Source organism: Ochotona curzoniae, unplaced genomic scaffold (genome assembly GCF_017591425.1).
Source record: "Ochotona curzoniae isolate NIBS_2020 unplaced genomic scaffold, NIBS_Ocur_1.0 contig_2404, whole genome shotgun sequence".
NCBI lineage: Eukaryota > Metazoa > Chordata > Mammalia > Lagomorpha > Ochotonidae > Ochotona > Ochotona curzoniae.
This window is the reverse complement of record NW_024465451.1, coordinates 11,934,197-11,949,276: the sequence shown is the minus strand read 5'-3', so window position 1 is coordinate 11,949,276 and position 15,080 is coordinate 11,934,197. Positions and strand designations below refer to the sequence as shown.

The 15,080-nt window shown below is 55.8% G+C and overlaps 1 protein-coding gene across 4 annotated transcripts; it reads left to right on the top strand.

The window, feature by feature from the left end:
• The first annotated feature begins 143 nt into the window (after positions 1 to 143).
• P3H1 (prolyl 3-hydroxylase 1) lies at positions 144 to 14,573 on the top strand. Of its 4 annotated transcripts, XM_040974321.1 has the most exons (16): positions 144 to 646; positions 3,130 to 3,282; positions 4,226 to 4,415; positions 4,558 to 4,689; positions 6,113 to 6,252; positions 7,838 to 7,927; positions 8,188 to 8,240; positions 8,407 to 8,528; positions 10,326 to 10,453; positions 10,556 to 10,651; positions 11,012 to 11,162; positions 12,697 to 12,814; positions 13,248 to 13,323; positions 13,592 to 13,732; positions 14,021 to 14,135; positions 14,282 to 14,573. In XM_040974321.1, exons 1-16 carry the CDS (start codon positions 176 to 178, stop codon positions 14,419 to 14,421), a joined length of 2,316 nt encoding a protein of 771 aa, XP_040830255.1. In that variant the 5' UTR covers positions 144 to 175; the 3' UTR covers positions 14,422 to 14,573. The 4 variants fall into 4 exon arrangements, with proteins under 4 accessions (XP_040830255.1, XP_040830256.1, XP_040830257.1 ...); XM_040974322.1 differs by having other exon boundaries at positions 8,392 to 8,528; positions 14,021 to 14,384; XM_040974323.1 differs by having other exon boundaries at positions 147 to 646; positions 14,021 to 14,384.
• Positions 14,574 to 15,080: the final 507 nt, after the last annotated feature.

The window sequence follows — 15,080 nt, the reverse complement described above, 5'->3', positions numbered from 1 at the left end:
TCTGGCTGGCTGACGCCCGACGCTCCGCAAAGGGGAGGGTCGGGGCGCCCCAAGCCCTGTGGGCATGCGCTGCCCTGGTGGGAGGCGGGGCTTGGCGGGGGCGGGACCCGTCGGTGGGTGGGGCTTCGGCGCGCCGGGGCGGGAGGCGCGCGGTGCCGTTAGGTCTGGGCAGGCGATGGCGGCACGGGCGCTGAGGCTGCTGACCACACTGCTGCTGGCTGTCGCCGCCGCTGCCTCCCAGGCCGAGGTCGAGTCCGAGGCGGCATGGGACATGGCAGCGCCCGACCTGCTCTTCTCCGAAGGGACCGCGGCCTACGCGCGCGGGGACTGGGCCGGGGTGGTCCTGAGCATGGAGCGGGCGCTGCGCTCGCGGGCCGCCCTGCGCGCCCTCCGCCTGCGCTGCCGCACGCAGTGTGCCGCCGACCTCCCGTGGGAGCTGGACCTAGACTCGGCCCCGAGCCTGGCGGCGCAGACCCCGGCCGCCGCAGCCCTGCACGACCTGCGCTTCTTCGGGGGCTTGCTGCGCCGCGCCGCCTGCCTGCGCCGCTGCCTGGGGCCGCCGGCCGCCCACTCGCTGAGCGAGGAGCTGGAGCTGGAGTTCCGTAAGCGGAGCCCCTATAACTACCTGCAAGTCGCTTACTTCAAGGTGCAGGCCTGCCCGGAGCCGGGCGTCTGGCGGGAGTCCTTCCGGGGCAGGGGCGTGGTTGCAGGGGATCCTGGTGGGCTTGGGGGCGCCCGGAAAGTGTCCGAGAGAGAGGGCCGGGGGAGGGGACCTCCTGCCTGGGGAGCGCTCCTCGGGCGCAGGAGTGGGCAGACGCTAACCCCGAAAGACTGCCTGGAGTTAGCACACAGGCCGCACAGATCCTTGGCCTTTGGGGGCTTCGTGGGGGACCTCCTTGGAGGACACCGAAGCGGCGGCCCATGTTCTTCTGACCCGACTCCGCTGCGTCCCAGGGATGCTGGACGCGTCCACCTTCTCTTCCTCCCGGATCGCTTTCCAGTGATGGCTTTCCTGCCGCCACCGAGCCCAGCCGCTCTCTTTCAGGCTGTGGGATTGCCACGTCGCCAGCAGGGGCTGCCTAGACGCTCCCTGGATGGGGGGTGGGGTGGGAAGGGTGGGGACCCTCTGTCAGGTTGCCAAAGAAAATTCCTATTTTTAGGAACCCCAGGGCCAGATACACCCATGGGCGTGAAACACCACAGCCCCTAAGTGGTGACGGTGGTGATGGCGGCCCAGAGCCGGCGGTTCTTAATCCCACTGTGTTGAGGAAAAAGGAGAAAGTCTGTGATGTCTGAAGTTTAGCAGACCTCCTGTTCAAGCTAAAGAGAGACCTCGAGACTTTGGGAGACCCCCACAAAGAAATATTCTTCTCTCGTGCTTCCCCTCTGTTCCTCCATTCAGAATAATTGGGCCGGGTCTGGTCACAGGGTCCAGCAGCGCTTCTGGAAAGGCTGTGGCAGGCGTGTGTTGAGTCCGAGCCGTGTTCCAGTTAGTGTGCAGCTAGCTAGCCGCTCCCCTGAGTTTTGGCTTCTGTCTCGCTTTGTGGGACGGCTGCTAGGTTTGTGGGGCCGCAAAAGAAACAGAACATAGCTTTGGGCTCAGAAATTAGAGTCTCAAAAGAAGAGAGGAGATCCAACTCCCAAATATTGCTGGAGAGAGAGGCTGAGCCGGAAGGAGGAAGAGGACGACCCAGCATGGGGTTGTCCTGGGAACGTCAGCTGTGCTTGGGGTGTCAGGATGCGTGGGGGGCAGCAGGAGAGGGGACTGGGGAGGTGAGTGAGACCAACTGGGGAAGAGAAGTCTGCAGGCTTTAGAGAACCCGCCTCAGGCTTGGGTTTTAGACCCGGTTAGCTAATTCTGGAGAATAAGCCCCGGAAGAAGGAAAGTGGTGACAGGATGGGTGATGTGGGCACATGGGGCTGGGTCCTCCAGATGGAGGGAGGGAGGTGCCTCAGTGCTTAGAGAGTCAAGAAAAGGGTGGGGAGGGGAGTGAGGAGATGGGGGAGGACACACCACTGCAGGGGGATCTGGGGGGGGGGTGAGAGTAGATCCTTAAAAGCAACAGTCCTGGGACCTGTGTTGTGGCGTGGTAGGTTAAGCCACCACCTGCAACACCAGCATCCCCTATGGGCACCCATGTGATTCCTATCCTGATGGTGCACCTGGGAAAGCAGCACAGGATGGCCCAAGTGGTTGGCCTCTGCACTCGTGGGAGACCTGGAAGAAGCTCATGGCTCCTGGAGTCAGACTGGCCCAGCCCCAGCCATCACAGCCATTTAGGAAGTGAAGAGTGGAAGGAAGATGGTCTCTCTCTGAAACTCTGGCTTTCAAATAAATAAATCTTTTTCTAAAGATTTATTTTTATTGGAAAGGCAGATATACAGAGAGAAGGAGAGATAGAGAAAGATCCTCCATTTGCTAGTTCACTTCCCCAAGTGGCCACAGTGGCTAGAGCTGAGCCAATCCGAAGCTAGGTCACAAAACAAAATAAAACCAATCCAGAAATGCTCTTAATGTTCTTAAGTGTTCTTAAAAATAATTCCAAGTGGGCCTGGTGGTGCAATAACCCAGTGGCTAAATCCTTGCCTTGCACATGCTGGAATCCCATATTGGTACTGGTTCTTATCCTGGCTGCTCCACTTTCTGTCCAGCTCCCTGCTTGTACCCTGGAAAAGCAGGGGAGAATGGCCCGAAGCCTTGAGACTCTGCACCCACATGGGAGACCTGAAAGAGGTTCCTGGCTCCTGGCTTCAGATGGACTCATCTGGCCACTGCAGCCACTTGGGGAGTGAACCAGCAGTGTCTCTCCCCTCTGTAAGTCTGCCTTTTCAAATAAAAATAAAATCTTTTTAAAAATAAAGAAAATATATCATCGAGACAATCTCACACCGATGCTCCTGCAATGTACCCTTTTTTTAGTGTACATGAACTCCTAGCGTGTAAACAGCCCCTATGCCTGGTTTGGGAAGTGGCTGCAGCTGCCCAGGCCCCTGTGCCCTCAGCCTTTGGTTGGCAGCAGCTAGGCACAGTGAGGGAGGCTCAGAATGCCTGGGGCTGCCTGTTTGCTGTGGACTGCACTTCAGGTCACATCTCTTCAGGTGAGAATTACAGCTGTGCTTCATTCCCAGATAAACAAGCTGGAAAAAGCCGTGGCAGCAGCACATACCTTCTTTGTGGGCAACCCCGAGCACCTGGAGATGCGGCAGAACCTGGACTATTACCAGACCATGTCTGGAGTGAAGGAAGAGGACTTCAGGGACCTTGAGGCCCAACCCCACATGGTGAAAACCCTGTCTCCTCTCTCTCTCCCACTCTCTCTCTCTCTCTCAAGTGGTTTTTAGTGGTAGGGTTAATTTTTGATTAAAGGAATATTCTCTTTGCATAACAGAACAATGTCAACAAATTTTTAAAATAATCACTTAATGCTAGCACCTAAGAAAACCAGTGAATATTTTACAATACTTTTAAGACTTTCATATCTAATTTTTAACCTATAGTCGTCTCTGTGTCTTCAGATTTTCTTTGAAAACACCTTTTTTTAACATAAGATCTTCACATTTGCAATTTGTTTCTCTTAGAAAGTTTACAGAGGGAAAAAAAAAGAAAAAGTTTACAGATAATTTACAGCCATTTTCTACAAGGGGATTAAACTGTAAACACAGAGTAACCTTAAGGGACAAAGAACTAGATATGACTCAAGTCAAAGCAAAGAACCTCACTTAGCTCAAGCTTCTGTCATCCAAACACAAGGAGAAATAGAAGGGTACTTGGAAAAGGCAATTTTTGATGGCCGCATGATGGTCCATCCTGTGCAGACGCCATGTACTGGACGCATCTTGTTTTTTTCTGGTCTTGTTCACGTCCACTGTGACAAGTGGTGCCCAGCTCCTCAGCACTGCTGCTCTGTTGAACAGGAAACATCTTCTCCATAGAAAGCAGGCTATGGTGATGGAGCACGTTTACAAATAGCTTTTGCTGTCTTACACTTCAGTAACTTAGAAGCAACATCAGGATGACATTTTTGAAGTCAGTTCTGTATATCTGAAAACTCTTAAGGCTATAAAAAAAAAAGTGCAACAAAGTGGCCATGAATTCCCTCACACTTGTCCAGAGAAAGAGTTGAGTGTGTTGAGATTTTCAGAAGTTAGCCCCTGCCATCTGTGTCCTGAATGGCAGACAGAGGGGTCCCCTGGGCTCCCCTCACTCCCCGCTTCCTCCTAGTAGCATGAGTTCCGGCTGGGTGTGCGCCTCTACTCAGAGGAGCAGCCGCAGGAAGCCGTGCCCCACCTGGAGGCAGCACTGCAGGAGTACTTCGTGGCCCACGAGGAGTGCCGGGCTCTCTGCGAGGGCCCCTATGACTACGACGGCTACAACTACCTGGACTACAACGCTGACCTCTTCCAGGCCATCACAGGTGCACCCAGCTCAGAGCCAGGCCTTGGCAGCCCCCACCTCCTTCACCTTGATGATACGCACGCTGCATGCTCAGCCTTATTCCTGCTTCCACTTGAACGGGAAGATGGTGCTATTGGCGCCTCCTCTGTGTTTTTTTCTAGATCATTACATCCAGGTCCTCAGCTGCAAGCAGAACTGTGTCACCGAGCTTGCTTCCCACCCAAGCAGAGAAAAGCCCTTTGAAGACTTCCTTCCATCACATTATAATTATCTGCAGTTTGCCTATTATAACAGTAAGCCCTGCTTGTTTCGTTCTCTGTTGCCCTAAGACAATGAGAGCAAGATGGGGAGTGGGCTTTTTATAGTTATGTATTTCTTCAGTCTGTTTGGATTCTTTCTATGCCTATGGGAGACACCATGCCAGGTGGTCCCTTTGTCAACAGGAAGCTGGTTTCAGAAGCCAGACCAGAAAACAGAGGGAGGGAGACATACTTCTTGTCCCCTCTGAAACATTTCATCTAATGTTTAAATTCGAATTAAAGGTAGTAGCAAAAGTAGAGGTGTCCAGGGGTTGGCCTTTGAGCAGTTGAGATTTGGGGCACTGAAGGTCATGGTGGAGTGCTTGAGTCCCGGCTTCACACCTAGCTTCCTGGGATGCAGAAGGTGATGGTCCAGGTGGTTGGGTCTCTGTCATTTGCGTGCGCTCCCATCTGCTGGTTCACTCCCCAAATACCTGAAGTGGCCCAGAATGGACTGGCTGAAGCCAGGAGCCCAAAACTTCTGGGTCTGCCATGTAGAACTTAAACACTTAAAGCATCACCCACTGCTTCCCAGGATGCCTGCCTCGGTCTGTTCTGCAGTACCATGGCATAGTAAATTAAGCCTCTGCCTGTAACACCAGTATCCCAAATGGGCACCAATTCAAGTCCCTGCTGCTCCACTTCCAACTCAGCTTCCTGCTAATGGCCTGGAAAAGCAGAGGAGGATGACTCAAGTGTTTGGACCCAGCACCCATGTGGGAGATGCGTAAGAAGCCCCTGGTTTCAGACCAGCCCAGTTTCAGCCATTGCAGCCATCTGAGGAGTGAACCAGCAGATGGAAAATCTGTCTTTCCTTCTCTTTCTGTAACTGCCTTTCCAATAAAAATAAGTCTTTAAATCTTTTTGTTTTAATTTATTTGTTTTTATTGGAAAGTCAGATTGACAGAAAGATTTTCCATCCATTGGCTCACTCCTCAAGTGGCCACAATGGCTGGAGCTAAGCCGATCTAAAGCCAGGAGCCAGGAGCTTCTTCTGGATCTTCCACGTGGGTGCAGGGTCCTAAGGCTTTGGGCCATGCTTGATTGCTTTCTCAATCCACAGGCAGGGAGCTGAAGGGGAAGTGGAGCAACCGGGACACAAACCAGAACCCATATGGAATCCTGGCACATGCAAAGCAAGGGTTTAGCCATTGAACCATTGCACCATGCCCAACTTTTCTTTTTCTTTTTCTTTTTTTTTTTTTTTAAGTGGAGGAACCAAGATCCAGATTCATGCATGGGATTGAGCATAGGTGGCTGTGGCTTAACTGGCTGCGCCCACATGCCTGCCTCAGTCTGTTCTGCGGCAGCTAGCACTATGTCATTGTAGGCTCCAACTGTGCTAAGAGCAGCATCTAAGTGGTTCCTTTTCTTGTAGCCATATGTAACTGTATCTTATGTATGTGCTGCTTTGCAGTTGGGAACTACACTCAGGCTATAGAATGTGCCAAGACCTACCTCCTCTTCTTCCCCAGCGATGAGGTGATGACCCAGAATCTGGCCTACTACACAGCCATGCTTGGAGAGGAACGAGCCAGATCCATCAACCCCCGGGAGGTGAGACCTGCTGCTGCATGTGCCCCACAGGGCTTGTCCTGGTTGCGGGGACCAGGGTGGGAGCACTTGAGGCCTATTCGGCATCATGGTGGGCCCAGAGTTGATACAGAGGGTTAGCTGCAAAGCAGGTTGTCCCCTCATTGGCACGGGGATGCTTGGTGCCACCTGGCCAGGGTGTCACGGAATCATCTCCCTCCGACTTCCATCTCCCTCTCCTTGCTGTCTGCCGTTGTGTGTCCTCTTTGCTCCTTCAGCGTTTTCCCACCTCTCAAACACAAGAAGGAAAGCTCTGACAGCAAGCCTGCTGTTCAGAGGAGAAGCACAAGGGTCCTCCCTTGGTCTCTGCAACCCCAAGACTCCAGTAGGCAGGGCCCTGCTGCTGCCCTCCCACAGGAAGACCACCAGTCTAGAACTGCTCCTTGGCCCACCAGATGCTGACAGTCTGGCTTTAAGATGACACTTCCAGTCTCTGTCTTGGTTGGTTAATAGTGTTTCCTCTCCCCCCCCCCTTTTTTTAAAGTCATATTAGCGAGTCTGGGGGAGAGAGGAAAGATAGCCCCACATGGTCAGTCTGCCATTTTTAACCAGGGTCCATTCTAGAAAGTAACATCTACTAAGATCCTAGGCAAGGACAGTGGCTGTGAGCTGGCAGGAACTTGTCCAGGGCCCATGGCTGACAAGTGGCAGCCAGACTCTCTGTGGCTGTTCAGCCCAGTACAGACGCCAATCCTGGCATAGGGTGTTGGGAAACGCACACTCAGTCACAACCCAGGGCCCACTCCCACTCGGTCACAGCCCAGGACCCACTCCCACTCGGTCACAGCCCAGGACTCACTCCCATACGGTCACAGCCCAGGAATCTCTCCTTTACCTTGCTGTGCTTGAACTGTGCCTTACTGTTTATCTTAACTAATGGTGTCTTCTTGTGTCTGTCTTCCGCCTGCTGCTTGGAGACTAGCAGGGCGCCTAGGGAAAGGTGTGACCCAAGCACCCCATGCTGGGTGCGCTCTGCCTGCAGGAAGGCTGCTGGGCCAGGTAGGCCCTCTCCTGCGGTTGTCTTCGGGGAGGGCTGCTGTCAGGTCAGAGGCTGAGGAAGGCAAGAGGCAGTGCGGGAGGTCATGGGCCTTGGGACCAGGAGGCCCTGGTTTTGAACAGGTGTCCCTGCTCCCCCATTTCCTAAAGCGTCACCTTAAACAGACAACACTCCCCCCTCACCCCCTCAGTTCTCTCCCCTGTGAAGTGAAGATAATAGAGCCAACCTCAGAAGTGTCTGTAAAGGTTAGATGAGTCACTCGGTGTCACCTGGCACCAAGGCTCCCCCACTGAGTATGGGGCTCCTGCCATGTTGTCATCCTCATCTCACGAAAGCCAGCCAGTTTTCTGTCCCACAGGTACCTGGGGGGCTGGTGTTGCCACCTGTGCTAGGCAGGAGAACCGCTGGGCCGAGAAGAGTGACTTGTGTCCTAGCTGAAGAGCAGTCAGTCATGGCGGAGAGCCAGGGAATGGAGAGCCAGAGAGGGACCGTCTCCCTGCAGGGTGAAGGGGCAGGGCTGAGATCCAGGGCCCCCTGCCTCTGTTTCTGCAGAGTGCCCGGGAGTACCGACAGCGCAGCCTGCTGGAAAAGGAGCTGCTCTTCTTTGCCTATGATGTGTTTGGAATTCCCTTCGTGGATCCGGTGAGCCAGCAGAAAGAGGGGCGGGCGAGTGTGGTGCGAGTGGGGCAGGCGCTGCACTGTCAGAGGGTCAGCAGGCAGGGAATCTGTGGAAGGGGACCATGAGGGACCTAGAGGAGCGGGAGGGGCAGCCAGGAGACCCCCGCTTCGCCTCCAGAAGGGAGGTGGGTGAATTTCCCCCCGTAGCCCCGTTGTACACCTTGGGACCCTGGAAGACTAAGGAAGGCCCCTGCATTGTTCATTTCTCCCTGACCTACTGTTAGGATTCGTGGACTCCAGAAGAGGTGATTCCCAAGAGGTTGCAAGAGAAACAGAAGTGAGGACCTTGAAGAAACTGCATGATTGGATCGATCTGATGAGGCCTCCCAAGCCCAGGCAGATGCGAACTCTGGGCCCAGGGTGGGCGGGTCTGGGCTGGCTGCTGGGGTGGAAGCCCAGGGCTGGCCCTGGGGTGGCAGGCCTCAGAGTGGCTGTACCCACAGGTCCGAACGGGAGACAGCTGTGCGCATCTCCCAGGAGATTGGAAACCTCATGAAGGAGATTGAGACCCTGGTAGAAGAGAAGACCAAGGAGTCGCTGGATGTGAGCAGGCTGACTCGGGAAGGTGAGAGGAAGGAGAAGAGGAAGGGGCATGTTGTCAGGCTGCACCCCGCAGGCCAGCCTCAGGTTGGGCCAGCTGGCATTAGGGCCTTCCCAGCTCGCCAGCAGGACTGCCAGCTGCGAATAGCCCTGTCGATTTGGCGAAGTAGAATTCCTGTATCACAGAAATGTGAGTTTAGCGCCCCCTGGAGGCGTTTGTAGGACACTGCTCAAAGCCTCCTCTGGCTCCTCCTCCCCCCCCTTGCCGCTCCCTCTGGGTGCCTGCCGATAATAGCTCTATTCTGCCTGCCTTTATCCCATTGCCCCTGGCTCCATCAACTGCTGCCAGCAGTCACAGTCCTCTCCCCTCATCTGGTCCGTCCTTGCCCACTGGTGGGTGCCAGAGCTGGCTTGCAAACTCAGGATGCTACCCCTGCCCTCCTTGCCTTCCCCCTAGGCACACAGCCTCCTCTTCCAATGACACCTCCTCTGCTTCAAGCAGGGCTGCCCCTTGCTCTGCAGCCTGCCCCCACTCACAGTCTTTGTGCGACTGTGTCCCTCCTGCCAGCACACTTCCCATGATCCCTGCCCTTGAATCTGTCTCAGGTACCCCCCTCAAAGTTTGTTTTTAAGACCTATTCATTTATTTGAAAGGCAGAGTTACAGAAAAAGAGAGAACTGTCTTCCATCTAATAATTCACTCCCCAAATAGTCACAGCAGCCAGAGCTTGGCCTGTCCAAAGCCAGCAACCAGGAGCTTCTTCTGGGACTCCCGTATGGATAGCAGGAGCCCAAGCATTTGAGCCCTCTCCAGCTGCTTTCCCAGGCATGTTAGCAGGGAGCTGGACTGGAGGTGGAGCAGCCTGGACCTGTACTGATGCTGGCACACAGCTGGAAGCTTTACCCGCTCTGCCACGTCATCGGCCTCTACAGCCGATTGGAGTCCTCTCTTTCTGAACTCCTTAGGCTGCTACAGCCTGCTTTGTGCTGGTTGTTAAGTAACTTGCAGAACAGGTACAACCCTCCAGTGCCCATCCCTCGCTAGTCTGCGCAGTGCTCCTCGAACACTGAGGCCTCAGCCAGTAGAAGGACTGAGCGGAGTCTCTGGTGTGTCCCCATCACAGTGGGACCCCATGGAAGCAGGGAGAGGGAATGCTGGGTCTCTGCCCCTACTGGCTTTAATGGTTCAACAGGAGGAGCAGAGGGCAAGGACTGGTCTGGCATGGCTTAGTGTCCAGAGGCTCCCACCCGCTTCTCTTCACTCCCTGAGATGGGTTAGGCATACTGGCAGGTCCTTCTGCAAGTAAACGTTGATGGCGACTGTGATCATGAAGGTGTTAGAATGGTCATCCAAACTTCTAAGCTTCTACCGTGTGTCAAATACTTTTAGGATGGTCACTTGTCTTATTTGTCATCAGCATCAAACTTAGAGGGAAATGCTATCAGTCAGATCAGAGCATGAGTTGAATTCAGGGTTAACCTCGGGCGAGTCAGTAACTTGCCAAGGGCACACAGCTGAGAAGCGGAGGACCACAGGTCACATCCAGCAATTGCCGATTGTGGAGGTCATGGCCTAGGAATGTGTCGATGATGGTGCCTGAACAATACACAAAGGCCAAGAGCCTTCCTAGCAAGACCAGACTGGGCCCTGGATCCATCTCTCGACTCCAGATACAGTCCTCTGGAACCACCTCACCTGTGCAAGTGATGGACCAGGGAACAGCTGGAACCTCTGCTCCTTACACAGGAACAGTCTGCAGGGAAGGGTCTAGGTGGGCAGAACTGCTACTGGGTCTTGCCAGAGTTGGTGCTTGCCTTCCAGGTGGACCCCTGCTCTACGAAGGCGTTAGTCTCACCATGAATTCCAAGGTCTTGAATGGGTCCCAGCGGGTGGTGATGGATGGCCTCATCTCTGATGACGAGTGTCGGGAGCTACAGAGACTGACCAATGTAAGGGAAGCAGGATGGCGGCCCCTGCTGACCCACTCTCCCCCCACCCACCTCATCTCAGGCCATCCTGGCCCACTGCCTCTTAACTTTGGGATCTTACAGGCAGCAGCAACCTCGGGAGATGGCTACCGGGGGCAGACTTCCCCGCACACTCCCAACGAGAAGTTCTATGGCGTCACTGTCTTCAAAGCCCTCAAGGTAGAGTGGGTGCAGGTGGGGTCTGCATGCCTGAGGAGCAGTAGGAGGGAGAAGCTGCTGGCGCTGGATGAGGGGAAACCTGGAGCCCATGCCTGCCCGCGCCAGTTTCCAGCATGTGGGGAGTGAGGCTCGGAAGAGCTCAGCCTTGTTGTAGCTCCTGTCTGCTAGACCAAGTGTCACGGAGGAGAGGGGGGCAGACGGAGCACTGGGCTTCTGGGCAGGCGGCAGCAGGTATTCATGTGGAGGGCGGGTGTGCTGCTTGTGGGGAGCAGACACTGCACCCCGAGCAGGGGGGTGGCAGGGGTCTCTGGTGGCCACAGAGGGGCCTTTGGGGTAGCTGAGCACTCACATTCCTGGCAGCTGGGGCAGGAAGGGAAGGTCCCTCTGCAGAGCGCACACCTGTACTACAACGTGACGGAGAAGGTACGGCGCGTCATGGAGTCCTACTTCCGCCTGGACACCCCCCTCTACTTCTCCTACTCACACCTGGTGTGCCGCACTGCCATCGAAGGTGGGCCCTCCCATCCCCTCTGAGGACACTGTGCCCTGGCATGGGTGGGACACTCGGGGTGTGGAGGCTAGGGCCGTCCCTGTCCTAGCTGGTGAAGCAGCCGGACCGATTCGCAGAACCTTGGCATCACAACAGTGTGGCAGAGTTACAGGAAGCCTGACTAGGGCCTGGAGGGCTTCCCAGAGGAGGTAGAGGCATCAGGAACACATTGTGGAGAGCACAGGGCAAGGGGGTGGACAGCCGTGCAGCCCAAAGAAGGTGCAGGAGGCCCTGGGCAGCCTAGTAGCTGAGGAAGCTAAGAAAATTGCTGAATTACAAAACATTTGAGGGTTTTAAAATTGATTTTATTGATTTGAAAGGTGGAGTTACAGAGAGACAGATCCTCCATCTGCTGGTTCATTCCCTTAATGGCCACAATGGCCAGGGTTGGGCCAGGCCACAGCCAGGGACCTGTAGCTCCATCCAGGTCTCCCCGCTAGGTGGCCGGGCCCAGGTTGTTGGGCCATTCCACTGCTTTTCCAGGTGCACCAAGAGAGAGCTAGCAGAGCCGTTGGAACTTGAGCTGGCACTCATATGCGATGCTGGCATCACAGGCAGTGTACCACAACCCTGAGCCCAAGAGTTCACTTACACTTTGTAACCGTCTTGAGCTGCATTGCAAGCCCGCTTGTTCCCGTGTCTGAGGGATTCAAGGTTCTTCCCTGTTCTCTGACTCCCACCGTCCCTTTTGTTTTTCTTAGAAGGGGTGAGCTAGAACAGGCTGCGGGGATCATGCATAGCCCTGCCGCGCCTTCAGGTGGCGCACATGAGAGGGCTTTGCTTCCCGTGGATGTGTGGAGTCCTGCCAGCCTGAGTCATGCAGCCTCAACATGAAGTGTCCGGGCAGGGCCACGCCACAGAGCATTGTCAAGCCGTGGACTCATGAGGGCCTTGGCTTTTAGAGAACAGCGTCACAGCCAGGTGTCAGGAGAGGCAGGGAAGCTTCGAAGAGTGGTCGTGGGGGAGGAAGATGCAAGCCTAAATCCAAAAGGAGCCAGTGAGGCTAGAGAAGGAGGGAAGGACCTGGTGACCCACTGGACAGGCTGCCCTGGGGGAGGGTTGACCTGGCATTTTGTGTGCCCTCCCCACTTGATTTCTCAGTCCACCCACCCCCAGAGCCTTCTAGTGGGATAGATTCCTTAGAACCACCGGCCCCATCTTCCCGGCACTCATCACTCAGGTTTCCACCCCTCCCCTCCTATAGGACTGAGTACCCCAAGCCTGCACCCATCCCACCTCCCAACTCCACTCATCACTTCCCTGGGCCCAGTGTGTCATCCAATCAGGATGTGACCATTTCTTCCTGCCGTGCTGTGCCTGCCCTTGCCGAGAGCCATCCCAGGAAGCCTGCAGACTCGGGGCCACTGTGCTTATGGCTTAGCTCGAGACCCACGACCCTCAGTCCCTTGACCATTTCCAAGCACCCCCAGCATCCTGCCCATGACAGAGGAAGGGCTATGATGTCCCAGCACTCACCCGGGTTTCCTTGGCCCAGAGACACAGGCCGAAAGGAAGGACAGTAGCCATCCAGTGCACGTGGACAACTGCATCCTGAATGCCGAGACCCTCGTGTGTGTCAAGGAGCCCCCTGCCTACACCTTCCGGGACTACAGGTGCGTACAGGGGCAGGTGCCACAAGGCAGGCAGTGCCCCACCTTCTCTCCCTACCCCTGGACATGCACGCAGACACACAAGTTAGGCCAACTGTTCCTAAAGCCCACTACTTCATCCCACAGACCTCTGGATAGGAAGCCCCTCAATGAGAAACTCGTTACAGTAGTGTGATGCATGTGTCACGGGGTGGGTGGTACAGAACCCCCCCACACACACCTGCTCCCAAGGACATGCTGGATTCCCTATGGTTAGAGTGTCAGGGAGTGGAGAGGGGGAGGGTTAGAGGTTGCCATGCTGCTTCCAAGGTCTTTGAAGGCGTTTGTCTTGTGAAGGCCCCTCTCCTCCCACCCCGCCTCTGGGCACATGTGGAGGTGCAGGCTTTTGGGGAGTAGCCAGGGCAGAAGGGCAGCACCGTGTGTCTCTCCTCCCCAGCGCCATCCTTTACCTGAACGGGGACTTTGATGGAGGGAACTTTTATTTCACTGAACTGGATGCCAAGACGGTGACGGTGAGTATTCTCTTGCTCTCCTGCCCAAGAGACACAGATGTCTGTTCTCTGGAGTGGGCAGTGGACTGACCGGCTGGTCTTCCCAGTGGCCTGTATGCCCTGCCCCAAACCGGGGGGTTGGGGCATCCAGGGCAGCCAGTCACTGCTCTGGCTGGCTGCCCTTTCTCTGTAGCTCCAGCTTTGGAAAGAACCATCTTCAGTCGTGGGCCCCCATAAGCTCAGGTCTTTTCTAAGGGCGGGGTTGCACTCCCTTTTCTGTCCCCTTTAGGCGGAGGTGCAGCCCAAGTGCGGCAGAGCTGTGGGATTCTCTTCAGGCACAGAGAATCCACACGGAGTGAAGGCCGTCACCAGGGGGCAACGCTGTGCCATCGCCCTGTGGTTCACCCTGGACCCCCGACACAGTGAGCGGGTGAGAGCCCCTTCCTGCACAGGCCCTGTGCCACCTCCTCCTCCACAAGGCTTCTCACCGGGGGCTTCACAGCATTGGGTTTGGGACTCCCTGCTCCAACACTGTGTCCCCAGGGTCACGTAGCATCATCTTCCTCTCTGGGCCTTCTCTGCTACCTGGACATGGGGCCCCACCGGAATGGAGGAGGGTATTGGGTTCCTGGCTCCCTGCTGGGCCAAGCAGGCTGTTGGCGTGGCGGAGCTCCTGCACCCAGAACCTCTCTGAGCAGGCAGGGCTTGTCCCTTACAGGACAGGGTGCAGGCCGACGACCTGGTGAAGATGCTCTTCAGCCCAGAAGATATGGACCTGCCCCAGGAGCAGCCTGTGGGCGCCCAGCAGGGTCCCACACAACCTCAACAAGACTCTGTCTCGGGCAGCAAGTCAGGGCCCAAGGATGAGCTATGACAACATCCAGGTGGACACAGGTGGGCGGGTAGACCCTCAGGGAGAAACTCTGTCCCACATCCGGGGCTGGCCAGGCCCTCGGGGCCACCAAGTGGTGGGCCGGCCTTCTGCACGGTGCTGTTGCTCTTGGAGTGGACACAGCAGGACACTGCTTCCCGCTGGGCTGGCTGGTGGCTCAGGATGCAGACTCGACACAACCCAGGCAGCCTGCACAGGGAGCTACCGGACAGCAGGATAGTATTTAAGTGTCTGTATAGACAGCCAAAGAATAAAGGATTCGTGGGTTTTTTTGGACTTGGTGGTTTGTTCAGTGATAGGAAATCAGCCCCATCTGTCCGGGAGGCCTCGGCTGATGGGAGTTCATTCGGGCAGGATGCAGTGGCAGGGTCCGTACACAAAGGCCTGGCCCAGCCTGCTGCTTTCTGTGTAGCCTTGGACTGGCCTTTTAACCTCAGGGACCTTGGCCTTGTCTCCACAGTGGGAGCTCATCGACTCTACCCACCTTCCAGGGGCAGCGGGGGTTGGGCAGGTAGGAGGGTTTCTGTGGCCAGATGCAAGTTCGGCTGTCACAGCGCTTTGTAAACTGCCAGGCCCTGGGTGAGTGGTCAGGATTATTCCTAATCCTCCCCTGGCAGGGAGCAGGGTCAGGAGCCCCTGGGCACGGTGCCCCACATCAGCCACGTGCTTCCTGCTCTGCTGTCTGGCCTGAGAGCCCGCACCCAGGCCGCGTCTCCAGGAGACAGAGAACAGGAGATCCGGGTCCCCGTCACCAAGGCCACCGCCCTTCCTGAGCTCTAAACTGTGAACGTGAGAACCTGCAGTCAGCAATCTTTTATTCAATTGTGTGATATTTAGTTATTGAGCACCATCTGCATGCCTGGGGCTCGGAATACAGTAGTGAACA